Genomic DNA, 27001 nt, shown 5'->3' with positions numbered 1-27001 from the left:
GCTGAATTTTATAGTGGTGTGTATATTGTCCTCAGGCTTTGACCAAGGTCCAATCTATGCTAGATGGTAGGATATAATTCTCATCTTTCCGTTGACTGTAAATGTCACTCTAATTGTTCATCGAGTGCAGACGGGAGCTGCTGTCCAATTTCCAATGTTGCACTTACAGAGTCCCAATCACGTTTATTATCACTGGCCTATGCCGTGAAACTTGTTGTTTACCAGCAGCAGTATAAATGCAATAAATTTATTAAAAAATAAGTTAGAGTAACAAATATACTGCCACTTTATTAAAGTTCAAAGTTTAAAATTTCAAAGTAAATTTTGTTATCAAAGTACCTAAATGTCACCATATACAACAATAAGATTCATTTTTTTGTGGAGATACTCAATAAATCTACAAAATAATAACCATAACAGAATCAAGGAAGACTGTCCAACTAGGGCTTTGAACCAGAGTACAGAAAACAACAAACTGTGCAAATGCAAAAAATGGAAATAATAGTAATAAAAAAAAGCATTAAATATGAAAAAAAACATGAGATGAAAAGTCCTTGAAAGTGAGTCCATTGGTTGTAGGAACATTTCAGTGATGGGGCAAGTGAAGTCATCCCCTTAGGTTCAAGAGCCTGATGGTTGGGGGGTAGTAACCTCCTGTATATGACCGTGGTCCTCTGCTGCTGTAGCTCATCCACTTTAAGGTTCAACATGTGTGTTCAGAGATGCTCTTCTGCACACCACTGTTGCAACTTGTGGTTATTTGAGTTACTATCACCTTCCTGTCAGCTTGAACCAGTCTGGCCATTCTCCTCTGTCCTCTCTCATTAACAAGGCATTATTTCCCACAGAACTGGCACTCACTGGATTTTTTTTTTTGTTTTTATTTCAACCTTCTCTGTAAATTCTGCAGACTGCTGTACGTGAAAATCCCAGGAGATCAGCAGATTCTGAGATACTCAAACCACCCTGTCTGGCACCAACAATCATTCCATGATCAAAGTCACTTAGGTCACATTTCTTCCCCGTTCTGATGTTTGGTCTGAACAACAACGGAACCTCTTGACCATGCCTGCATGCTTTTATGCATTGAGCTGCTGCCACATGATTGGCTGATTAGATATTTGCATAAACGCACAGGTGTAAAGGTGCACTTGATTAAGTGACCACTGAGTGTGCAAACTGAGAGCAAAATAGTGAAGTGGTATTCATGGATCATTCAGAAATTTGATGGCGGAAGGGAAGAAAGTTCCCTAAATTATTATGTGTGTGTTTTCAGCCTCCGGTACTTCCCCCCGATGGTAGTAAACATCGCAGGGCAGTGGGCAGAATTGGCCTGACCCTCACCTCTGGTCCCAGCACCCTGCCCTTTCAACCCAACTGGCCTGACGTTTAAATCGTCAATCATCGGTTCATTCCTCGCTCTAAGACCTGGGCCATCTCTGCAACAATCTTATCACACACCTTTCTAATTTTAAAACACCCCTACAGGTCTTCACCAGGTTACGATAGGGTTCCAACCCTGTAAACTAGTCATAGCCCAGACAGTTTGCAAGTCAGAAATTTGACCACCTGGCAATATATTTAAGCAAATCATGAAGCAACCAAAGACAACATGAAGTTAAACCAGGATGTTTAGTTCAACCATTCAGGTATTGCCTCGACCCAAGTTCCCAGGAGGCAGAAGAAGGCTCCTGCCCCAAATTGCCAGCAAATCCATTCTGCTGTTCTCCATATACATATGGGCTGTACTTAAGTTGTGTGTTTGTAATCTGGGAAGAACTTCTTTTGGGTTACTCAATCATCCTCTCTTGTCAGGAAATATAACCCTAAATTATGAACTGGAAACAGTACTCAAGCAGTGATTTTCTGTGATTGAGCTAAAATATTTTATTTAATCTTATTCAGAAATACAGAATGGGAACAGGCCTTTCCGTCTCAACAAACCCAAGCTGCCCAATTATATGATTAACCTATCACCATATACAACCCTGAGATTAATTTCCTTACGGGCATACTCAATAAATTCATAATAGAATAATAACAGTAATAGAATTAGTGGAAGACCATTTTATCTTTTGTTCAAAAGACAACAAACTGTGCAAATACAAACAGAAAAAAAAATACTAATAAATTAATATGCAATAAATATCAAGAACATGAGATGAAGAGTCCTTTGAAGTGAATCCATAAGTTGTGGGAACAGTTTAGTGATGGGGCAAGTGAAGTTATCCCCTTTTGGTTCAAGAGCCTGATGGTTGAGGGGTAATAATTGTTCCTGAACCTGGTAATGTGAGTCCTGAGGCTCCTGTAGCTTCTTCTTGATGGCAGCAGTGTGAAGAGAGCACAGCCTGGGTGGTGGGGGTCCCCAATGATGGATGATGCTTTCCTGCAACAACGTTTTCTGTAGATGTTCTCCATGGTGGGGAGGGCTTTACCCATGATGGAATGGGTTGTATCCACTGTGGAATCTGGGTGGAAATCCATGTGGTCACAGGGAGAATGTACAAACTCCTTACAGACAGTGGCGGGAATTGTACCCAGGTGCTGCAATAGTGTTACTCTTAATGGTTACACTACCATGCCATGGCTCCAAGTAATCAATCCATCAGAGCGTTCTCCATTTCATTTGTGGTAAGGCAATACAACAGGACTTCTGTGCTGTTCTTTACTGATGTCTGCTATGGGGATGTTTAAGAATACTGAACGGAAGAACTTCTGATTCTTGATCCAGATTGTATTTAAAAAAAAGGTATACCTTTTTTTCAGAGAATGGTGACTTCTTGGCACTGGATCTTGGTGGTACAAATTTCCGCGTGCTGCTCGTGAAGGTTCGTAGTGGGAAACGTCGAAATGTGGAAATGCACAACAAGATCTACACCATCCCTCTGGATGCTATGGAAGGAACGGGTGAAGAGGTGAGCAAAACACAAGACCTCGTTGTCGCTAACAAGTACGCCAGCGTTATGGGAGATCGAGTCAACTGGGACCACGCATCTACAGTTTTAAGATAATGAGAGGTGATCTAATCAAGACATAAAGAATTCCTAAAGGACTTGACAGGACAGACACAGGGAGAATGATTCCACAGGGTGAGGAGTTTAGGATGAGGGGAACAGTCTTAGAATAAGAGACAGTCCATTTAGGATTGAAATGGGGAGAAATTCCTTTATTCAGAAGTTCAAAGTGAATTTTAATATCAAAGTACATATATGTCACCGTATACAACCCTGAGATTCATTTTCCTGTGGGCATACTCAATAAATCTTTAGAATAGTATCTATAACAGGATCAATGAAAGATCAACCCGAGTGCAGAAGACAACAAGTTGTGCAAATGCAAATATAAATAAATAGCAATAAATAATGCCAACATGAGATAACAACATAAGCAGTCTTTAAAGTGAGATAATTGGTTGGGGGGAACATCTCAATAGATGGGCAGTTGAGTATAGTTTATTCAAGAGACTGATGTTTGTGCGGTAGTAACTGTTCTTGAACCTGGTGGTGCAAGTCCTGAGGCTCTTGTACTTTCTACCTGATGGCCTGGGTGGTGAGGATCTCTGATGATGGATGCTGCTTTCTGACAACAGTGTTTCATGTAGATGAATGATGAAACTCTGGAATTCTCTATGCTTGAGGGCACGAAGGCTCAGTTGTCTTTGTTCAAAACAAAGATTGATAGATTTCTGGACCTTAAGGGATCAAGGGCAAAAGCATACTTATTACAACACAGAAGGAGGCCTTTCAGCCCATCAAGTCCATGCCAGCTTCCAGTAGAGGAATCCCATTGGCCCCATTCCACCCAGGGACAGCACTGGAAAATGGCACTGAGGTAGAAGGTTTGCCATGATCTTAGTGAGTGAAAGCCTACATCCTGCTCCTGTTTCCCCTGTTGTTACAAGGTAGATCCTTGAACTCCAGTTTGTCCGTAGCATCTCCTTCTCTCCACTAGCCTGCAGGTCACCCTTGGGCAAGGTGTAGCACCATATTAGCCCCCCGATCAGGGTCACGTGAAGCCATACCAGCGGGTTGTGGATGGTCGTATGAGGAGCTGGTGCATATCACAAGTCCTGGTTATGCGACCACTGACACCAGACAGACAATCTCTGAAGAGTATTGATAATGACTGGGGGTCACCTGTCTTGCAAGGACATTGCCCAGAAGAAGGGAATGGTATCACACACAAAATGCTATAGGAGCTCAGCAGGCCAGGCAGCATCTATGGAAAAAGTACGGTCCGCGTTTCGGGCCGAGACCCTTTGGCAGGACTCAGGCCTGCTGAGTTTGTCCGGAATTTTGTGTGTGTTGTGTGTTGCTTGGATTTCCAGCATCTGCAGGTTTTCTCTTGTTTGAGAATGGAATGACAAACCAGTTCTGTAGAAAAGTTTCCCCAAGGACAATCATGATTATGTATAGAGAAAAGAATAAGCAGATTAAAGACCATGATCACCCACATAATGATGATGATGAGTGCCCTATGACTCTCTGACTCTGATATAAGTTGAGATGGTTTATTGGAGAATTGACCGTAAGTGCATTCAATTCCTAATACTTCTTCGCCATTGTTTGTTCGATAGCTCTTTGATCACATCGTTCACTGTATTGGTGATTTCCTGGAGTACATGGGGATGAAAGGCTGTATGCTTCCACTTGGCTTCACCTTCTCTTTTCCGTGTGAACAAAGGAACTTGGATCAGGTCAGTACTGCGGGCAGTGCACCCAGGCGTGATCTGTACAGCCAGATCCTCTCAGAAGAAACGAACCAGAATCCGAATCAGGTTTAATATCACTGACATACATACATTGTGAAATTTGTTGTTTTGTGGCAGCATTACAGTGCAATACATTTAAAAAAGCTATTAATTTCAATAAGCAATATATATATGAAAAATTAGGTCCTAACAGGCAAATCAGTCACTACCTTTTGGGTCTTAACTGGTAGTAAATCAAGGCACCTGGACTTGCTGCGTTGTCTAGAAGACATTTCGCCTCTTATCCGAGAGGCTTCTCCAGTTTTTATCTATGGTGGGTAGTTTTCTGGCTTAAAATCTCTGTGAGTTGTTTAAAGGGAGAGAAATCACAAGAGGGTTGTTAAGAATCACTGAGGTAATGAGAGGGTCATTAGTCTTATCTTTACATGAATGGAGGTGTGTACAGCTGTGGAGACACTGGGGTAGAGATGCATTGTAAGTAGCTGATAGGTGGTGCCGTACCCCACCCCCTGTTCATGTTAGGTTTTCCAGTTTGACAAAAATGGCTTCCTTAACTTCTCCTTCAAACCACCTGTCCTTCCTGTCCAAAATGTCCACCCTGTTATCATCAAAGGAGTGTCCCGTGTCCTTTAGGTGTAGATATAGAGCCAAGTCTCGACCCGTGGTGTTAGCCCTCCTGTGTTGGGCCATCCGTTAGTGAAGTGACACACATCAAAGTTGCTGGTGAACGCAGCAGGTCAGGCAACATCTCTAGGAAGAGGTACAGTCGACGTTTCAGGCCGGGACTGTTGACTGTACCTCTTCCTAGAGATGCTGCCTGACCTGCTGCGTTCACCAGCAACTTTGATGTGTGTTGCTTGAATTTCCAGCATCTGCAGAATTCCTCGTGTTTGCGTTAGTGAAGTGGTTGTTTTGTCTCGCCAGTTTTCAGATCTGTGCAGTTCCTTGGATCAGAACTGAAGAAGCCTCTCAGATGAGTGGCAAAACGTCTTCTAGACAACACAGCAAGTCCAGTGGCCTTGATTTACTACTGCTTGATATACAATGACCTGGATGCCTGAGAACCTTCATAGACATACCTTTTGGGTCATGTCAACCTCAAAGGAAAAGGGCAGCACAGGGTCACATGCTCTCTTAGCTTTACCCATGCATTACGTTTTGGTTTAAATCCAAACTAATAAATTATAATGTCCTATATTTTGCCATCTAGTTAAAAATGCACTGCAATTAAAATTACCCAGACTTCGGCAATTGGTTATGTTGGAACCACTGTTTTTTTAAAGTATTTTTTTTATAAGATTTGTACTTTTTAACAAACTCATGTATTTTTCACACACTGGCAGAAAGCGGTATAGCAGCTAAACTAATGGTTTATCATTTTTCTCATTTTTCATTGGCTAAGTATTAGCACATTACCCATGTGATGTAATTGTTTTAATTATGAAGCCTATTAATTAATTTCTTCCTGTCTTAGGAATTTCTTTTATAAAAGTGATAGATTTTCCAGAAGCTCCATCCTTATTCCTCTGACTTACACCCCTCAGCATTAATTCTCCTCTTAGCTTCGTTTCTTAGCTCTTCATTTAGTTTGCTTAGTATTTGTATGTTTGTTTGTACTCTGAAGTAAATTGAAACCTTAGAATTAAGATTATTCACCATTCTTGACTCCAGGAAGAACCCTAAGGACCAGAACTTAAACAAAAGAGCCCACAGTTACAGGTACCTCACTCAAGATGGAGAATTCTATGGTTAATTCTGACTTGGGAGAAAGCTGGAATAGGTTTTCAATGAGATTCTGAGTTTTGGCATGAGGCAGACAAGAGTTTTACTCAATTTCTGATCTAAAGTTGATTTGGTAGTGGTAGACCAGGAAATGTTTGAATTCTCAAGTATAGCCAGTCTTCTTCCGAACAAAAAGAGTCCCTGCTAACACATCCTGAACCGTGACCAGAGGCTGCATAACCTTTGGACTGATGGTTCAATTCAGAATATGCAGGTAGTAAGTTTGAGCGTGAGGAGGTGGGAGATCACAGAACACATGGATTCACCCATGTGTAACAAAAGCTGGAACGCCTGAAGCAACATCTCCACTTGGTGCACGAGAACAAATAGCTGGTCATGCGCTAATGGTGATGCGTTTACATCCTGCAGGGAATTCTTTTAAAATGGACCAAGGGGTTCAAAGCTACTGGTTGTGAAGGTGAAGATATTGTTGATCTCCTTCGAGAAGCCATCAGGAGAAGAGAGGTAAGAAAATATTAGGTTGAGCCCAGCCTGTCTGCAATTGCCTTGCAGTCTGAAGAGCTGAGAGTTACCGTATAGATCGCAGTACCCAGGAGTAGGAGAGGACATCTCACTGATCCTCCTTGTCTATCTTCCTGTCTTGGCTCCAGATCAGTCTGTCAAGTTGAAGTTCAGGTTTAATTGTCAAGCAACCATTCATGGATAGCCATGAACACAGCCAAACGAAACAGCTGGGACCAAGATACAAATCACAGTACCAACAGTCACACACAGCACAAGGCACATATAGCACAAATAAGATAGCAGACACATAATAAGATATCAGTAAAATACAGTCACACACACAAAAAAAGTAGTCAGAAGACCTTGAGTCCATGAATTTTGCAACAGCCTGCAATGAAGTTTGTCTTCTGCCAAGCAGACACTGGGGGCAGCACCAACTCCAGCCTGGATGTGGTGCCACACCATCTCCGGTAGTGCGCAGCAACTCCAACGCCTCCCTCCTGGGCGGCTGTAAATAGTCAACACTGCGGCTTGAGGCCTCGCACCTTACCCGATGTCCACCCCTGCTGTCCACTAATAAACCAGTGAATCGGACTTGCAGCATTCCACATTATCGATGACCAATAGGGTATTACAATCACAAGAAAAGCGACTAAGATGATCACTACTGCACACTGCTTTTGCACACCAACTCCTTCAACACCTCTCTGACACAGGCAGCAACACGAGCAGCTCTTACAGTTTTTCCAGCAATGAGCAACTCACTGATGGGGCAGGCCTGCAGTATTTTAGGTCCTTAATGTCCAGCACTGTCTTGCAATCGTAAGATCATAAGAGTGGAACCCGGTGTTGTCTTCAGCTGCTGTAGCCCATCCACTTCAAGTTTCAACGTGCTGTGAATTCAGAGATGCTCTTCTGCACACCACTGTTGTAACGCGTGGTTTTCTGAGTTACTGTCACCTTCCTGTCAGCTTGAACCAGTTTGGCCATTCTCCTCTAACCTCTCTAATTAACAAGGTGTTTTTGCCCACAGAACTGCCGCTCACTGGATATTTTTTTGTTTTTTTTTGCACCATTCTCTGTAAATTCTGGAGGTTGGTGTGTGTGAAAATCCCAGGAGATTGGCAGTTTCTGAGATACTCCAACCACTCCGTTGTACGTTTATATCGCCATGTCGTGACTGCCTTCCTTTTGCACTTTGTCCTGTGACCTTTCTTAGTTTTTATACCTGTATTCTGATGGCTGTAAGTTGCAGCGTAAACGTTTTTGTTTCATATCTAATTCAGGAGTTTGACTTGGATGTTGTGGCAATTGTTAATGACACGGTCGGAACAATGATGTCCTGTGGCTATGATGATCCCCAATGCGAAGTTGGTCTCATTGTAGGTGAGTACTTGACGAGGTAAACTCCTTACAGACTTTGACGGGAATTGAACCTGGGTCGCTGGCACTGTGATAGTGTTACGCTAACCGCTATGCTGTCGTGCCACCCCAGTGGTTCTCCTGAGAGGTCACCTGACAGAGGTGTATGAGATATTGAGAGGCATTGATCGTGTGGATAGTCAGAGGCTTCTTCCCAGGGCTGAAATGGCTAACACGAGAGGGCACAGTTTTAAGGTGCTTGGAAGCAGGTACAGATGAGATGTCAGGGGTAAGTTTTTTACACAGAGAGTGTGAGTGCGTGGAATGGGCTGCCGGCGACGGAGGTGGAGGCAGATACGACAGGGTCTTTTAAGAGACTCCTGGATAGGTACACGGAGCTTAGAAAAATAGAGGGCTGTGGGTAACTCTAGGTAACTTCTAAAGTAAGTACATGTTCGGCACAGCATTGTGGGCTGAAAGGCCTGTATTGTGCTCTAGGTTTTCTATGTTTCTATCAGCACCCTTTTGTGTTTCAAATCTGTCTGTGAGATAAGTTCTGTTGTACTAGTTGATAGTGTTATACCTGTGCCACTCCTACATGGGAGGCGTACACATACTGTCCAACCAGCGTTGCCAATGAAGTTAAGTTGAATATCCTGCAAGGCTTGTGACCAAATACCCCTCAGCATCAAACACAACAAGTTGCACCGGGCCACCATTCCAGAAACTCAAGGAATAAGCTACGATTGCACTTGAGCAAGTGGGCAATTTAAGCCCAAGAAAACAAATAAGCTGAGCATAAACATTTTCAACAACATGTATGTCTGTACTGTATTTTGTGTTGCACGTTTATTATGGGTAGTCTGTCACGTGGGTTGGGGGTGGTAGAAGCGAATGAGAATAGTTATGTATTCACTCTTCATTGTTAGTTCAATTTAGTCTAGGGTGAGCCATAGGGGTAACTTGTTTTGTTGACCACTACTACTAGATTGCTTTAATATATCATTATTAGTCCTCTTATTTTGTTATATTGCTAGTTTTAGTTTTACTAGTTTTGTATCGCTGCAAGATTGTTTGTCTTTGCTGGTTTCTTAATAAAGGATCGAACGTACTCTTTTGAACTTTGGAACATCATTATTTGAAGCACGTCATACAGAGTCACCCCCGGGCTTAGTCTATGAGCAGTTTTGGTTTGTTTTCAACTACAGTGGCTGTGAAACTACCAGGTTGTTGTAAAATAAACTTTGGGGAGGGAAATCTGTCATCTGTTGACTTTTGCCTTTTGGCCACCTGTGGTCTTGGTTATTCTAATGTCAGCTTCCCTAATTCTTCCATCTCTGCACTTGAGTCCAGGGGTTCCCAACCTTTTCATTCCATGGACCCCCACCATTAATCAACGGGTCCGTGGATCCCAGGTTGGGAACCCCTGCTTCATACCACTCTGAAGCCCATCCTTTGTATCTGAACTTGGTTCACATAATGTGTCTTTTCATCTCTGCAGGAACAGGGTGCAATGCCTGTTACATAGAGGAAATGAGGAACGTGGAGATGGTTGAAGGAGATGAAGGGAGGATGTGCATTAATACGGAGTGGGGAGCATTTGGTGACAATGGTTGCCTAGACGACATCAGGACTGAATTTGACATGGAAGTGGATAAGCTTTCACTGAATCCTGGGAGGCAGAGGTATTGTATGGTGATTTTCTGGTGGTATAAACTTCTGAAACCAACTATGTTGCTGGCGGGACAATAGTTAAACTGGAGCGCTATGACAATAAGGGAAATCAGCTGCTTCAGCATGGTTGGGAGGGGACATGGGTGTAGATGGCCGAGTCAAGATTCCTGGTTACCATTCAGTAAGTTACTGAAAGCCATGGAATATGTGGATGTTAAATGGCTGGGTTCCGTTATCCATTGGTACAGCCAGCTTCTCTTAAATGAAGAATGGTTACATGGATTTTGATTGTAACAATATGTGTGTTTCGACCCAAGGGAAAAAATGGCTGGAGTGGCTTAGCACTTTAGTGCAAGGGTGTTTATTCTGTACGTCACAAACCCAGCTTACAAAAATGAGTGAAAATAACAAAAAGAATACTGACAATATTTACGGGAAGGTATCTACCGGAGAACACAATTATAGCTACTTACTATGTCCAGTGTGAACTCCAGGCAGCTCGATCTCTCTCTCCCCCAACTGAGAGCGAAGCCCCCCATGTTGTAGGTACTAGGACATACCATCTTTATTTACCCACAAAGCTAACTTGAGACACTACTTGAATTAGAGTATGATGCACCACACAATGAAATTACAATCCTATTACAAAATATACAGTATACAAACTATATATACACATTTATACATCCCCATCGCTAAAGGAATGGAATATTCTGAAGTGTTTGGCCAGAAAGGTAACGTAAAGCCAACTCATTATAAGAATATAGTCGGGGAAAGACAATAAAGTGCACTCACAGCGACAGCAGAACGACAAGGCGATGTTTGTGTATGTGTGTAAATGCACATGTGTACAGAGTGCATCTCCCGAGCGCCCTCCGTCACAGTGATGCTGTAAGACCATAAGACACAGGAGCAGAATTAGACCATTCAGCTGATTGAGTCTGCTCTGCCATTCCCGTAATCTTTGACACCCTTATTAATCAAGAACCTATCTACCTCCACTTTAAATATACCCAATGACTTAGCCTTCACAGCCATCTGTGGCAATGACTCCCACAGATTTCTCACCCTCTGGTTACAGAATGTCCTCCCGATCTGTTTTAAAGGCTCTGGAATGAAGGAAAATGAGAGAAGATTTTAAAATGGCAAGCTGTCAATTGCTTCACAATTGCTTGGACCAAAATTCGAGTGCAGTGCTCTGAGGGGCCACAGAAATGAGAAGTATAGTATTGGGTGTTAGGATCAATGATGATGGCTGTCCACTCTAGTTTGATAACACTTTTGTTCATTATTTGTGAATTCACAGATTGACAGTATAAACAGTACTTATGAATATTGATATTGGTAATTCCAAACTCGACACAAATGTTAAGCTTTCCTTCATTACCTTCCTCTCTGTTCCCATTTCTTTGGCTGGGAGTCCTCAACACAGACTGTGGATTCTTTCCCCTGTCTTCAGAATTCACCATCTTCTAGCCTCTTGTACCTAACAGACCTATTTGTTGCCAACTAACAGTGTGACCTTGGCTGATCAATTTTCTTGCTTTTATTCATTGTAACATTTTGCCTGCTTTTCTCTGAACTTGAGGACAATCTCTCACTGAGGACCAATGCCAACATCGTTATGCAAACCTGCTGACAATGGTGATGCTTTCTGTTTGGCAAGCTGCCCCCCTGAGGAATAAACAGGGGAATGGAAAGGAGCCATGCATTTAAAAGACAATTTAGGCAGAATTTTATTCAACAGTTATCCTGAATCAGTGTGGATAACCTCACTCACATCAACACTGAACTGATTCCACCACCTATGGACTCACTTTCAAGGATTCTACAATTCACGTTCTCAATATGTATTTATCTGTCTATTTATTTTATCTATCTATTTATTTATTAGTGTGGCGCGGTAGAAATATGTCTCTACCAAAGGAGGTGTAAGGTGCTGCTTCCCTCCTCTAGCCTGTAGTCACCCTTGGGCAAAGTGTAGCACCTTCTTAGCCCCCCCCCCCCAATCAGGGTCATGTGAACCCATGGGAGCAGGTCGTATAAGCAGCTGGTGCATATCGCAAGTCCTTGTTATGTGACCACAGACAATCTGTGAAGAGTATTGATACTAACTGAGGTCACCTGTCTTGTAAAGGCACTGCCCAGAAGAAGGCAATGGCAGACAACTTCTGAGGAAATATTTGGCAGAAATAGTCACGGTCAAGTCAATGATCGCCCATGTCATATAACACGGCTCAAAATGAATGAATGAATTTATTTATTATATTTTTTGTATTTGCACAATTTGTATGATTTGGCACATTGTTTATTAGTCTATGTGTGTAGTTCTTCATTGATTCTGTTGTATTTCTTTGCTCTACTATGAATATTGGCAAGAAAATGAATCTCAGGGTAGTATATGGTGACATACATACTTTGATAATGAATTTGCTTTGAACTTTTTTGGAGATATTAATATTTATATGATTTTGCTTGATTCTCCAGTTATGAAAAGATGATCAGTGGGATGTATTTAGGGGAGATTGTCCGTAACATCCTCATCAATTTCACAAAACAAGGTCTGCTGTTTCGAGGGAGGATCTCAGAAAGGCTCAAGACACGAGGCATCTTTGAAACCAAATTCCTGTCTCAGATCGAGAGGTATGTAGCAGGTGAACAATGGTCTCATCACCACAAAGTGCACCATCGCCAACCAAGTATCACCTTCACCATTATTTGAGCTCACTAGGGGAACGGTAATTGAGTGTTATGTAATGACCTAGATTTGATTAGGGAGCTTAAGGTAAAGGAACCATTAGGGTGAGACGAGATACTGCGGCAGTTGGACAAACTCAGTGGGTTTGGCAGCAACTGTGGCAGGAAATGAATTATCACCATTTTCAGTCAAATTCCTTTGGGATTCCCTGAGAGCCTCAAGCAGATTGCTTGTTCCTTAATTTTTATCACCACTGGTTGAATTCCTAAAATTCAGCCATGAGGACGACAATGGTATGAATATTAATGCTGGCAGATTATGTTTTGAACAGATGAGGTTGAAGCAGAAAGTGATAAGTAGATGAGATGAACATTGCCAGGTTCTACTTATAGTAGTTAGGACCAGGAACGTACGTCAAAATATTTTGCACAAATACAGATATCAACTCTTACTCCCTGTCCCCACTCCTGACCAGCTGAGATCACGTAACTTGATACAAGTTGGGTGTTCTTGAGTATCAGGACTGATGAAGGGTCTCAGCCTGAAATGTTGACTGGTTACTCTTTTCCACAGCTGCTCCCCGGCCTTCTGAGTTCCTCCAAGCATTTTTGAGTGTGTTACATTAATTTAAAAAACATCTTCCATCATTTCAAGATGAACTAAAGAAAATACTTTAGAGATACAGAGACACACTTTTGTCCATCCAAGGTTTAATCAACTTATGAAGTAACTGCTTTGACTTTCAGATTTATCCCTTGAGATTAGTGCAAGTTTGTGACTCGTTATTGAGATACAGTGCAGAATAGGCCCTTCCAGTCCTCTGAGCCATGCCACCCAGCACTCCCCTGATTTAATCCTTGCCTAATCACAGGACAATTTAAAACGACCAATTAACCTACCAACCGGTTCATCTTTGGACTGTGGGAGGAAACTCACACCGTCACAGGGAGAGCATACAAACTCCTTACAGACTGTGGCAGGAAATGAACCTGGGTCGCCTGTACTGTAAGGCGTTGTGCTAACCACTACACTACCGTGCGGCCCCTTTTCTTTATGATTGAGTTATTGATTATGGTTGGAGAGACTGAGTCAACTGTGGCTACACTCTTAGAATTCAGAATAATGCGAGGGAGTCTTTTAGACGCATTCTTATAAAATGATGAAGCGAACAGATAAGATTAAGGCAGGAAAGTTGTTTCCACTTGTCTGTGAGACTAGAACTAGGAGACGTAGCCTCAAGATTCAGGGGGAATAGATTTAGGATGAAGGTGAGGAGAAACTGCTTTCTCCAGAGATGAGTGAATCTGTGGAATTCCCTGCCCAAGGAAGCAAAGGAGATACCTCATTAAATATATCTAAGGCATAGTTAAATAGATTTTTGCATTGCAGGGGAATGAATGGTTATCGGGGAGAGGTAGGTAGATAGAGCTGAGTTCACAGCCAGGTCAGCCATGATCTTATTGAATGGCGGGGCAGGCTCGATGGGCCATATGGCCAACTCCTGCTCCTATTTCTTATGTTCTTACGGAATTATTAATCTATAGCAATACAGATTGAACTGTAACATTTAGCTTCATATGTTGCTTCTTTCTAGGCCCTTAATATGAAATTATTACTCTTCATATTGTTATTCTTCATACAAATGCACCACCACACTAGTCTCTCATGCCACTTAATGCCTTCTCTTTGCCTTCCTGCCATTTGCAGCGACCGACTGGCATTGCTTCAGGTCCGGACCATCCTGCAGCAGCTGGGTCTCCAGAGCACCTGCGATGACAGCATCATTGTTAAGGAGGTGTGTGGGGTGGTCTCCCGTCGAGCAGCTCAGCTCTGTGGTGCTGGATTGGCGGCTATCGTTGACAAGATCAGGGAGAACCGTAACCTGGACACCCTCAAGGTCACTGTTGGACTGGACGGGACGTTGTACAAACTGCATCCACAGTAAGTTATCTTGGAGGTCTTTGTGTACGTGTTTCTTGATAGTCTCGGTCACAGATGGCCAAATATGCATGAATATTTACTTCTTCCGGTGAACAATTTCTTCCACCCCACTTCCTCTATTTCCCACTCTGACATTTTACTTCTTCTCACCTGCCTGTTACTTCCCCCTGGGTCTCCTCCTCCTTCCCTTTTCCCTATGGTCCACTCTCCTCTTCTAAAACATTCTTTCTTCTCCAGTCCTTGACCTTTCCCACCCACTTGGCTTCACATTCACCTTCCAGCTAACCTCCTTCCCCTCCTCCCTCCTTTTTATTCTGGTACCTTCCCCATTCCTTCTCAGTCCTGAAGAAAGGTCTTGGTCCAAAATGTCGACTGTTTACTCCTTTCCGTAGATGCTGGCTGGCCTGCTGAGATTCCCTAGCGTTCTATGTGTGTGTTACCATCTACCCCGTTCCTCAACTCAGGATCTACTTGTTCCACAGATTTTTTTTTTCAACACTAACATTGGAACTTCCATTAATATTGGCCACAATCTCCAGCACTTCCTGAAGGTGCATGAGGGATGTTCTAAATTTCTGATATCCCAATTTAGATTCTTTTTTTATGTCAAATGGTTGGCATGTACTTGTTGCTTAGATGATGACATAAACATGAATCATTACATTTGATCCTCTGGGTAACTGGATAATCTATTAATCCTTTGAAAACTTGAATGGCCAAGAAAATTTTTCTGTTTTGTAACAGTAAGCTAATTCAATTGAAGACACAGGAGTCTGAAAAATGGGTCTAACTTCGTGATTACTTTAAGTGGGGCACGCATTTCACGTGGTAATGTAATGACCTATTCAATTCACGTATTTATACATATAACCTGTAATTAATTATTTAAACAAACAAGAATGCCTAATCAAACAATATTATATATACAAGATTACTCAAACATAACTGAAATATTAAATGCACATCACTCACCACAATGCTGAATTGATTTCACAACTTACAGACTCACTTTCAGGGACTCTACAACTCACGTTCTCAGTATTAATTATTTACCTTCTTTAGTACTTTCATAGTTTGTCTTTTGCACATTGGTTCTTTGGCAGACTCTGTGTGTGGTTTTTCATGGATTCTTTTGTATTTTTTGATTGAAGACCAAAAAGAAACTTACATGTGGGGGTAGTGATCTTAAATGAGTATTTTTGAATATCAAACAAGATGCTTCCAGAATCAGAGCAAGGATATCATTGAGATTATATTAGGAAGGAGGTACAGGAGCTTTATGTCCCACACCCTCAGGATCAGGAACAGTTACTACCCTTCAACCATCAGGCTCCTGAACCAGTGTGGATAACTGTTACCCACAACAAAAATCAGAGCTGCAAAGTGAAGAGGCGAATAAAAAAGTTTGAAGGTCGATCAGAAGTTTAGCTCCAAGTCTGCAAGTCCACAGGTCTGCAGGAGGGTGAAGACGGACTGTCCTGGGAATGGAGGATTGTGTACAGTATGTGGGTGGGTGGGTGGGAGGAAGGAATGCAACTTGTTTTGCTGTTGTTGCATTGTGGTGTGTTATGTTCTGTTTTGTTAGGATCTGTGTTGTTTGGCCGAACATCATGGGCAGGCTATGTTGGCGCTGAAATGTGTGGTGACACTTGCCGGCTACCCCTTAGCATGTCCTCGGGTGTGTTGGTTGCTGATACAAGTGACACGTTTCACTGTTTTGCTGTACTTGTGATAAATAAATCTGTATCTGAATCTGTGTTATCCATTTGGTGTTGGGGTGAGGTATGAAATAAGCCTGAAATTGAAAGCAAATGATTACTTGTTTCTATTGTTTTTTGATTTTGTTTGAGAGACATTTGGTACAATTTAAAACATATATAGTATGTCTGAGACAAAAGTCCAAGTGGAAAAGAAAGCATAGAAAGATCATAACTAAAAGGCCGAGATACAGTTGATGTGGAGAGGGTGTTTCCAATAGTGGGAGAGCCTAGGACCACAAGGCACATCCTCAGAATAGTGGGACGTCCCTTTAGAATAGAGATGAGGAGGAATTTCTTTATCCAGAGGGTGATGTATCTGTGGAATCCATTGCTACAGATGGCTGTGGAGGCCAAGTCACTGGGTATATCTAAAGTGGAGTTTGATAGGTTCTTTATTGGTAAGGGTGTCAAAGGTTACACGGTGAAGACAGGACAATGGGGTTGCAAGGGACAATAAATCAGTCTTGATGGAATGGGAGAGCAGACTTAATAGGCTGAATGGCCTAATTCTGTTCTTATGCTCCAGTCAGGGATTCCCAACTTGGGGTCCACAGACCACTTACTTAATGGTATTGGTCCATGGCATAAAAAGGGTTTGGAACCCCTGCTCTAAATAGAAGTAGAAGTAGGCCATTTAGCCCTTCGTCTGTTAGGCTATTCGTTATGATTTTGACTGATCACCCAAATTCACCGTGCTGTTCCAGCTTTCTCCCTTGATCTCCGTAGCATGAAGAAAAATATTCAGCTCCTTCTCGGATATCTTTAATCATGTAATGTCAACTGCTTTCTGTGGAAAAGAATCCCAGAGGATGAGCATTCAAGAATTTTCTCACCCTAGTCCTAAATGGCTTATTCCTTATCCTTAAACTGTGAACCCTGCTTCCAGGTGTGCAACTCCTACTCAACGTTTTAGGAACAGCTTCTACCCACCCACCGTTAGATTTCTGAAAGGACAATGGACCAACCCATGAACATTACCTCACTGTTATTGCTCTTTTTTGGCACTACTAATTTAATTTAATTAAAAATATATATATTTCTTATCGTAATTTATATTTTTTATGCCATGCACTGTACTGCTGCCACAAAACAACAAATTTCATGATATTCTATATGTCTGTGATATTCTGGATTTTCCCAGCCATCAGAAATATCCTTCCTGCTTCTAACACGTACAGCCCTGTTGGATTTTTGTAGGCTTATGTGAGATTCTCTTTCAAGTCTCCATTCTCTGGAGAACAGAAACCTAAATTTCTCTTCATACATTCACCCCACCATTCTTGGAATCAGTCTGCTAATATTTCTCTGAACTCCCTCCACAGTAGGAATATTGATCCTCTGAAAATAAGGTCAATCTGCTTACAAGTGTGGTTTCGCCAAGGACCTGTATAATTGCAGTAAGATGTCCCTGCTTCTATAATCAATTCCTCTTGTTGTTAAGACCAGCATAGTTTTTCTTGTAATGACATAGCCTCGCTCTCTAAATGGCTGTTTCACAAGTGAGAGGCTTAATGATTTAAATGACGTTCTCGATCACAATTCATTTTCCAAAAAGGTCATTTGAGATATGTGTTGGCGCGTGGCCAAGTGGTTAAGGCGTCGGTCTGGTGATCTGAAGGTCATTAGTTCGAGCCTCAGCTGAGGCAGCGTGTTGTGTCCTTGAGCAAGGCACTTAACCACACATTGCTCTGCGACGACACCGGTGCCAAGCTGTATCGGCCCTAGTGCCCTTCCCTTGGACAACATCGGTGGCATGGAGAGGGGAGACTTGCAGCATGGGCAACTGCCGGTCTTCCATGCAACCTTGCCCAGGCCTGCACCCTGGAAACCTTCCAAGGCGCAAATCCATTGTCTCACGAGATTAACAGATGCCTATAAGCATTTGAGATATGAGTGCAACCTGTTTGCTGTAATTCTTCTCTATTTTACTCTATTTCTTTGCACGCAAGACAGTCACTAACTTTATACCATGCAATTTGTAGGGGCAATGTATCTGTTTTCTATCTGTTGTATTTTGTGTTGCATGTTTACTATGGTAGTTATCGTGTGGGTGAGGGCTTGGTAGAAGTGAAAAGCTTTAGTTACATATTCATGCTTTTGCTTTTGGGAGTTCAGTTAGAACTAGTGAGTGAGCTGGGGTGATAACTTTTCTTTTGAACGCTTAAGCACACATACTTACATCTAAAATTCTTTAACTTCACTTAAGCCTGTTTAAATTAGCTTAATTACCTTGAAGAAAGCTCAAAGTATGTTTAATACGTTAAGCCGCATTTGATTGCAGCAGCTTCTATGGGGTCCTTTTAAAGTGCATTTTTTATGACAGCAAGATCCTGCTGGTCATTCAGTACTGCAGGTCTACCCCATCAGTGAGTTGCTCACTGGCAAAGAAGATGAAGGGACTGTGCATGGTGTTGCTGCCTGACCCGAAAGAGGCGTATAGTCCAATAGCGAGCGACCGTCTTGGTCGTTTTTCTTGTGATCACAAGCCCTTTTGGACATTGTTAATGTGGAATGCCGCAAGTCCAGCTCACTGATTTATTGGCAGAGAGTCGGGGTAGACGGGGGTGGGGTGGTGGGTCTGTGTGCGCTGTGCGGCCTCGGTCATAACGAGGACATAAGCCTCGATCCGTGGTGTCGCCTGTTTACGGCTGCAAGGAGAGAGGCGTCAGAGCCGGTGTGCACCACTGGGGGTGGGTGGCGCACCACCCAGGGGGGAGTTGATGCTCTCCCCCAAGTGTTTGCTCGGCTGAAGACAAGCTGTATTTTGGTCGACTGCAGATTTCTGTGGCGTTCATGGCTCGGGTCTGGACTATATACTTTTTGCGTGGCTGTATCTTACAGATATCTTAATGTGCTTGCTATCTTCTATGTGCCACCTGATTGCTGGTACAGTGTTTTGCATCTTGGCCCCAGGGTGACACTGTCTTGACTGACTGTGTTCATGTATGGTTGAATGACAATTAAACTTGAATTGAATTGAATTGGACTTGTTATATTGCTGGTTTTACTTTCATTAGTTTTTATCGCTTCAAGATTGAAAATATTCTTCAACTTCCTGACCCGGTTCTGGGCCGTACCCTTCAAATACCTGCCTCTCGGTTTTTTTGCACTACCTTACTTGCCATTTTTCTATTTTCTATTTATGATTTATAATTTAAATTTCTAATATTTACTATCGATTTGTAATCCAGGGAGCGGGAAGTGCGGAATCAAATATCGCTGTGACGATGGTACGTTCTAGTATCAATTGTTTGGCACCAATAAAGTATAAAGTATTCTTTGGCTTTGAAACCTGTTTTTGGATTGAATAAAGGCATGTCATGTCATATGGGATCAACCGTGCAACCCCCCCCCCCCCCATGCTTGGTCTCTAAGTGGTGTATGTTTGAGTAGCTACTCCATAATTTAGTTGTTGTTCGGTTGTATTCTGTGGATTGGGGCAAAAGGAACCAGATTAAACTTAGCTATTTAATGCATCATAAAAGGCATATATCAGTGCAGATGGATTTGAAATGCCTGGCCCTATTTATCTTTAATCTTCGTCTTCCAGATCCTTGTATAATTGTTTTCCTTTTCTTGCTTGCAGCTTCTCCACGATAATGCATGAGACGGTTGAATGCCTGTCCCCCAGGTGCCAGGTGAAGTTCCTGCAGTCAGAGGATGGCAGTGGCAAGGGAGCGGCTCTGATCACTGCAGTCGCCTGTCGCATCCGAGAGGCCGGCCAACACTAAAAGTAAATACTGCAACACTTTCTCTTCCATCCGCATTAGGGACCTCCCCTCCTCTACCTGGCCCACGTCTCTTAAAATATTACCGAGCGCATTTGAGATGTGCAACTTCTCCGGATTTCAGAATGGGATTGTGATTGCTGGTGTTCTCCTCATTTGCCCAGATATGAAGGATGCCGAATGGAAGTTGCTACCTCCCATGCCTAACCTCGACCAAGATGTTGATACTGATTCCAATGTGACCTGTCGCCATCTCTTTGCTGTGAGGAGCTGAACATGACTATGACATTGCAGTTGCTATTTTTAACAGAACTGAACTAATTTTGTAAATAGGTTATTAATATTTCAGATCTGCACTTGTTAGGGAAGGGAAAAGGTGTTGTGAAGTGTGATTAAAAAGGTAAGTTAATACTGGAGGTGAAGAATATCACTAAGGTAGTTTATTTCAGAAATTTAAAATAAAAAGTTGTTTTGTAGTTCCTGCTGATACACATTTGTTGTGAATGTAAATATGCCATCTACAGATTCAGTAGATTAGGAAGCTTTTGTGAACATGCTCTCAAGTTGCAATCTATCTCCTATGTCGTTGGGCCAGAGAAGACTGGTAGCTAATCTCCTAGATGTGTCCCATTCTCATCTGTTTACATTAACAAATTGAATTGAGTATTTGCCCACTTGGCTCTGACTTTGCTGTGTCTATATGCCATTCATGGAAGCAAGAGCCACAGAAGAGATCTGAAGTTGCCGTTAAGTTTGGACCTCAGCTGTCATGGGCCATTAACTTCATAGGCAGTGAGAAAGTTTATACTTTTGACAGCAAGAGTGATTAATATTGCACCGACTGACTTGTGTAGGTCACCTTAATTTTGTACAGGTTTACAAAGTTAACGACTCACACACTTTTGAATATGCCACCATGCAAAAAATGGTGGGGACAAAGAAATTTTCTGTGACACCCCAACATTTTCGGTTGGGTAAGGTTAAAAGTTCAAGCATATTTGTAAAGTTGGTACAAATCTGTAAATAACGGGGATGAGCACTATTTAAAATATTACTTATATCTCAAGAATGTGCAGAACATTTTTATGGAGAATCAAGTTAGCATCACCATCAGCTTGGCTCAAATTTCAGCTTCTCTATTACAACCACAGTACACTTCCATGGAACTGCAGCTAATGTGGAGGTACTTAGATTGTGCTTGTGCATGCAATGGGTTACCACTGAATCACTTGTAGAATTTGAGGATTGCATCTTTTCAATTCTAGTGGATTATTTCTGGGTCCAAAGGGTGTCCCAGCTATGCAAGGCTTCCACATTGAATTGGTTTCTACCATTGTGACCAATTAACTTTTGATATTTGGTGATATATTGAAAGCATCTTTGAAATTCAGTGACCTGTGTTTTTTTAAATTAGAAAAAGTATACATGTATTTTTATACCGAAGCAAAATCGTCGTTAATTCTTTGCACAGGAGATGTATGAAGTATGGTACAGAAATATTATCACTGGAACCAGCTTTTGTTGAGCTTGGTGTAAACTCTGTTAAGTTTGTACACTGTTATTTAAGTAAAATTCAGTCTGTATGTAGTAACTCAGCACACACAATACTACCTGCATGGGAAACATGCTGTCATTACATTCTTGTGAAAACTTGATAACAATTCCAACCAATTACATTTTGTTTTTTTTTAAATCTGGTGCTGGTTATGGGTACAAAGTAGATGTAGGTTACTGGGGATAGTTGATTAGATAACGATTCAACCTTGGTCAGTTTGTCTGTCCGAGGAACCTTGGTATATTTATTTAATACAAGTGGGATAGGAGATGTTCTCCATTTATATAAGAAACAATATCTGTTGGTGGTTGGGTGGAGTTGTTCTCTGACCTTGGCAAATCATTTGCAAACATTTCGTCACCATATGAGGAGACATCATCAGTGTGCTATTCCCTTGTGATGTGTCTCCTCTGAATGGTTGGCTTTTATACACTTATCAATCAGTTGATTGGTCATCATTATGGATACTCAATTATATTTATAAGCCAATGCGGGCAAAATTCCAGACAACGTACAGAGTTCGCCATGCAACCAATCAGTGACGAGACCCTCTCCCTATGTCACTATTGAGTTTCCATAATGACAACCACTCAACTGATTGGTAAGTATATAAAAGCCAAGCACTCGGAGGACACACCACAAGTGAACAGCACACTAACGAAATGTTCCGTGTGGTGCCGAAACATTTGCAGATGGATTACCAGGATCAGAGAGCAATGGCAACGCAACCATCAACTACCCGAGCCACACATTTTCCGAGTTATTTCCAAAATCCGTTGGTTCATACAGATGATTAAGTTCAGCCTCCTATTATTGTCAAACTTCTCTTGAGCTTCTCTCCACAAATTGGCCTGCACAACCACAATAACCTACTGTGCTGTAACTAATGAAGAAGCAGTTAGATTGCACTAGTGTACAGTAGGCATTGCTGAGATTCATGCTATGTTCCCATCTGTATAAAAAGTGGCTGGTCAAAGGTGGAGTGAGTGAAGTCTAAACATTAACTTGATACATTGGATTGCATTGGAGATCAAAGCCTGTCAGGCCTTTTCCACCCTTGGTTACTTAGCTTTCCTTCCTGACCTACTGCTCAGTAATCTTGCTCCTGAAGGAACATCTGTATATGTGTCACCACCATTTCAATTATTTCAAACCAAAGATTGTTCAAAAGATGAAAGTGAAACTTGTCATATGAAATGCACTCCAGCTTGTCCATGTATGATGAGAAAAGTCATTAGGTCTTCCACCACTGAACATCCTTCTTAAGGTACTTTTACTCTTTAATATTATTTTGCTCTAAGGATTTGTTCATTGTGTTTAAGCACGTTTTGCAGATGGCTGGTAATTTGTCTTTGTCATTTTTTGATTGAAACAGTACCGCCTTCTCTGGTTACACGAACTGAATGCTGAAGAGGAATACAAAATTCACCTTTTCAGTATTCATTCTACAGGAAAGTAACAGAAGGGAAGCAGAAACATAAGAGATTCTGCAGATGCTGGAAATCCAGAGTAACTCACACAAAATGCTGGAGGAACTGAGCAGGTCAGGCAGCATTGAAGGAGAGGAATAAAGAGTCGACGTTTTGGGCCAAAACCCTTCCTCAGTACATCCTGATGAAGAGTCTCAGTCTGAAGTATTGACTCTTTAGTCCTCTCCATAGATCAGGAGCTCCCAATCTTTTTTTATGCCATAGACACCTGCCGTCAAGCAAAGTGGTCGTGGACCCCAGGTTGAAAACCTCTGAGATGCTGCCTGACCTGCAAATGGAAAATCAGGTTTTGAGAGTCATTTCATACCTTTTAAACCTCTTGGAGGAAGTATTACTGCCCTAAATGTATTGTTTCAATTGCATTCCTAACCACTGCTTATGTGACATTTGAGTCTAATACAGGGAAAGAAACAAAGGCAAAAATCAATAAGTTTCTTGAATTGAGTGGATGCTGGAGATTTTAAATTTAGTGGTGCACTATTCTGTAAAAGAACAGGAAGGGAATTGTATTTGGGATTGTACTCATAGATTTGGAATTGTACCATTGATACAATTGTTGTGGAAGGCATTGGTCATCCACTTTGGTAGAAAGAAAAGGCAAGTTTATTTTTTCAAGAGACATTGAGACCAAAGATGCTGGTGAAGGAACAATTTACTGAAGGAACTCAATAGATCAAGCAGTAATTGTTGGTGGGGGAGGGGGGAAGTGAAGAATTGTCGACATTTGGTGTCGAAACCGTTCATCAGGACTGAGAGTGAAGAGACGAGACGGCCAATATAAAGAGAAGGGGAATGACGAGAGAGGAGTATGAGGTGATTGGTGGGATCGAGAGGGCTGCAAGATGACAGGAAGGTTGTGTCAGGAAGTGAAAGGGAACAGGGGTGGAGTTTGCAGAGAGTGGCAGGTAAATGAGAGACGGAGGCAGGCAAAGAGAGAATTAAATTAGAGGCAGATGAAGCAAGTTGAGGTGGGGGGAGAGTGAAGGGTGGAGACTTCTGGTCCCACTCACCAAGCTCCCTTCACAGTCAAACAGGACCTCTTATTTCTGAGATATTGGGCACAGAATGATATTATGAAAGACCTCCCAAGGACTAATTACCTTTCATATCATTGTGATTTGATCATTGTCTAATCTGATTTTAACTTTGATTCACTGTTCTTTCTTTAGTGCTAATTAATTTATAAAATTTGACCATTGGATTTGAACTGATTTCACCTGAAACAAGGTTTATCGGGTCTACTTAAAAGTTTCCCATTGAACACACACTTTTGTCTTGAACTTGATAGCAACTCCCACACTCAGCTCTATGTGTTAACTTTTGACTGATATTGATCAAAATGGGATTATATTACTGAAATCAGTTGTGTCACCACATTTGTCTTCTACACTTATAGAATGTACATCTGAAGTAAAATAGACACAGAAAAATAGAAATAGACCATTTTATCTTTAAACCTGGTCCGTTGTTCATTACAATCATACCTGATCTCCTATCACTTTTACCCTTTCCTATCCATCTGGCTTCACCTATCACCTTTGAGCTATCCTCCTTTCCCTTTCCTTTCCAGTCCTGAAGAATGGTCTCAGCCCGAAACATCGACTGGTTGTTCGTTTCCATAGATGCTGCCGGACCTACTGAGTTCCTCCAGCATTTTGTGTGTGTGCGTTGCTTTGGACTTCCAGCATCTGCAGAATTTCTCATCTTTAATATTTTAATGAAACTGCTGGATTTTTTATTTGTAAATCAAACCGATGTGAATAGACCTATAATGTAGCAATTCTAAAATGTTTTTTTTAAAAACCCAAATCTTTGTTATATTTCATTACCAATAACAGATGCTTTCACAAAATAACTGCTCCTTCCTGGCACACTTAAACCACATCCATTGCACAGCTTCTGTAAAAGCAATAAACGATTGCATCCCAGATGTGGGTGTTGTTTCGGGAGCTCTGAGTGTGGAGTCACAATACAAACCAGCTGGAAATTATGCAATAGACTCGACCTATGCATGAAAAATCATGATACTGTACTGTGTGTCATTACGCAACATTAATATTTATTAACGTTTATTTATTTTGATTACTAATGCAATAGAGCAAGTCTGTTATTTTTATATAGGACATGCACAGTTTCCAAGGCTGCTATTACTGTAAACTGAGTTTTTACTCTCTGCTGGATTAATGTTTAGATGCAAATTAAATATATTTCCCATTTAAAAAAATCACACTGTTGTCTCTTGTCATCAGTTTCATTGTAGCAGATCACAACATACTGAAGATGTTCATTCATATATTTAATTGACATACAGCCTGCCCTTTCAAGCCGTGCTGCCCAGCAATCCCCCAATTTAATCCTATTATAATCACGGGACAATTTACAATGACCTATTAACCGATCAACCAGTGTGTCTTGGGACTGTGGGAGGAAACTGGAGCACCCGGAGGAAACCCCCATGATCACGTAAGGAGTTTCTACGTTCTCCCCAAGTGGCAGTGGGAATTGAACCCGGGTCGCTGGTAGTGTAAAGTGTTCTGCTAACCACCACACTGCCATGCTATTTAACCAAGTCCGACTTTAAGAGCACTAAAGGCAGTTTGAGATACTGCAGCGAGGAATATTCTTTGCCACCCGATTAGAGAACCAACTATATCGGGGATCAGAAGGAAAATAAATCAGCCATGGCCGAATGGCAGAGAAGGCTTGATGGACTGCTCCTGTATCTTATGGTATTTACTGGGCATATTTCAGAGTAAATCCTAAAGTGCTGTATTACAGAGAAGTTGTTTTTTGAAGTGGAAACCGTTTTAATCTAAGAACCACAGTGTGCATTTAGATCCCAGAGATAGCGATGACTTTGCACTCAGTAAGACCAAGGAGTTGATTGTGGACTTCAGAAAGGATAAGTTGAGGGAACACACACCAGTTTTCATTGAGGGATCAGAGGTGGAAAGAGTGAGCAATTTCAGGTTCCTTGGTGTCAATATCTTTGAGGATCTATCCTGGGCCTAACGTATTGATGAAGCTACAAAGAAGGCACAACAGTGGCTTTATCTCTTTAGGAGTTTTAGGAGATTTTGTATGTCACCAAAGACACTTGCAAATTTCTACAGATGTCCCGTGGAGAGCATTCTAACTTGCTGCATCACTGTCTGGTATGGGAGAGGGTGGGGGTGGGTTCGAAATAAGCTGCAGAGACTTGTAAACTCAGTGATCTCCATCATGGGCACTAGTCTCTGTAGTATCTAGGACATCTTCAAGGAGTGATGCCTCAAAAAGGGGGCATCCATCATTAAGGAACCCATCACCCAGGACATGCCCTCTTCTCATGGCTACCATCAGGAAGGAGGTACAGGAGCCTGAAAGCACACACTCAACGATTCAGGAACAGCTTCTTCCCTTCTGCCATCTAATTTCTGAATGAACCCAGGAACCTCACTACTTTATAATTTCTATTTTGCACTACTCATTTAAAGTATATATTTATACTTTATTCAAGTTTTTTTTCTCTGTGTTACACTGTACTGCTGTCACAAAGACCACAAATTTCACAATGCATGGCGGTGATATTAAACCTAATTCTGATCTAAATGCCTCATTGGTCTATTGGTTTAGGAGCACATGTTGGTCAAAGAACTGCAAAACCTCAGAGAATGAGCAACTGGCCAATACGAGGGAGTGAGGGGAGAAGAAAGATATTGAAGAATAGGGCTTGGCCTCCACGCAAAAAATGACAAAGCTTCACCGAGTGTGAAACATAATGGATTTTAAATAAACTTTTAAAATGGGCACTGACCCGAAGGAAGTGCTGGAAGAATTATTTGAGGATTTTTAC

At 41.8% G+C, this 27001-nt stretch overlaps 1 protein-coding gene across 3 annotated transcripts in view; it reads left to right on the top strand.

Moving 5' to 3' along the window:
• hk2 (hexokinase 2) overlaps positions 1-25364 on the top strand; it is a 184339-nt gene extending 158975 nt beyond the window's left edge. For 2 of the 3 annotated variants that reach the window (XM_063057077.1, XM_063057075.1), the window contains exons 11-18: positions 2767-2915; positions 4577-4696; positions 6863-6958; positions 8245-8344; positions 9822-10005; positions 12482-12637; positions 14400-14633; positions 19980-25364. In XM_063057077.1, the coding sequence (XP_062913147.1) occupies positions 2767-2915; positions 4577-4696; positions 6863-6958; positions 8245-8344; positions 9822-10005; positions 12482-12637; positions 14400-14633; positions 19980-20124 (1184 nt within the window). In that variant the 3' untranslated portion in view covers positions 20125-25364. The remainder of the gene's footprint in view (positions 1-2766; positions 2916-4576; positions 4697-6862; positions 6959-8244; positions 8345-9821; positions 10006-12481; positions 12638-14399; positions 14634-19979) is intronic. The other variant, XM_063057076.1, reaches the window with a different exon arrangement.
• Positions 25365-27001: the final 1637 nt, after the last annotated feature.

Source organism: Mobula hypostoma, chromosome 8 (genome assembly GCF_963921235.1).
Source record: "Mobula hypostoma chromosome 8, sMobHyp1.1, whole genome shotgun sequence".
NCBI lineage: Eukaryota > Metazoa > Chordata > Chondrichthyes > Myliobatiformes > Myliobatidae > Mobula > Mobula hypostoma.
The sequence above is the reverse complement of the archived record's forward strand: the minus strand, read 5'-3'. Positions and strand labels throughout refer to the sequence as shown.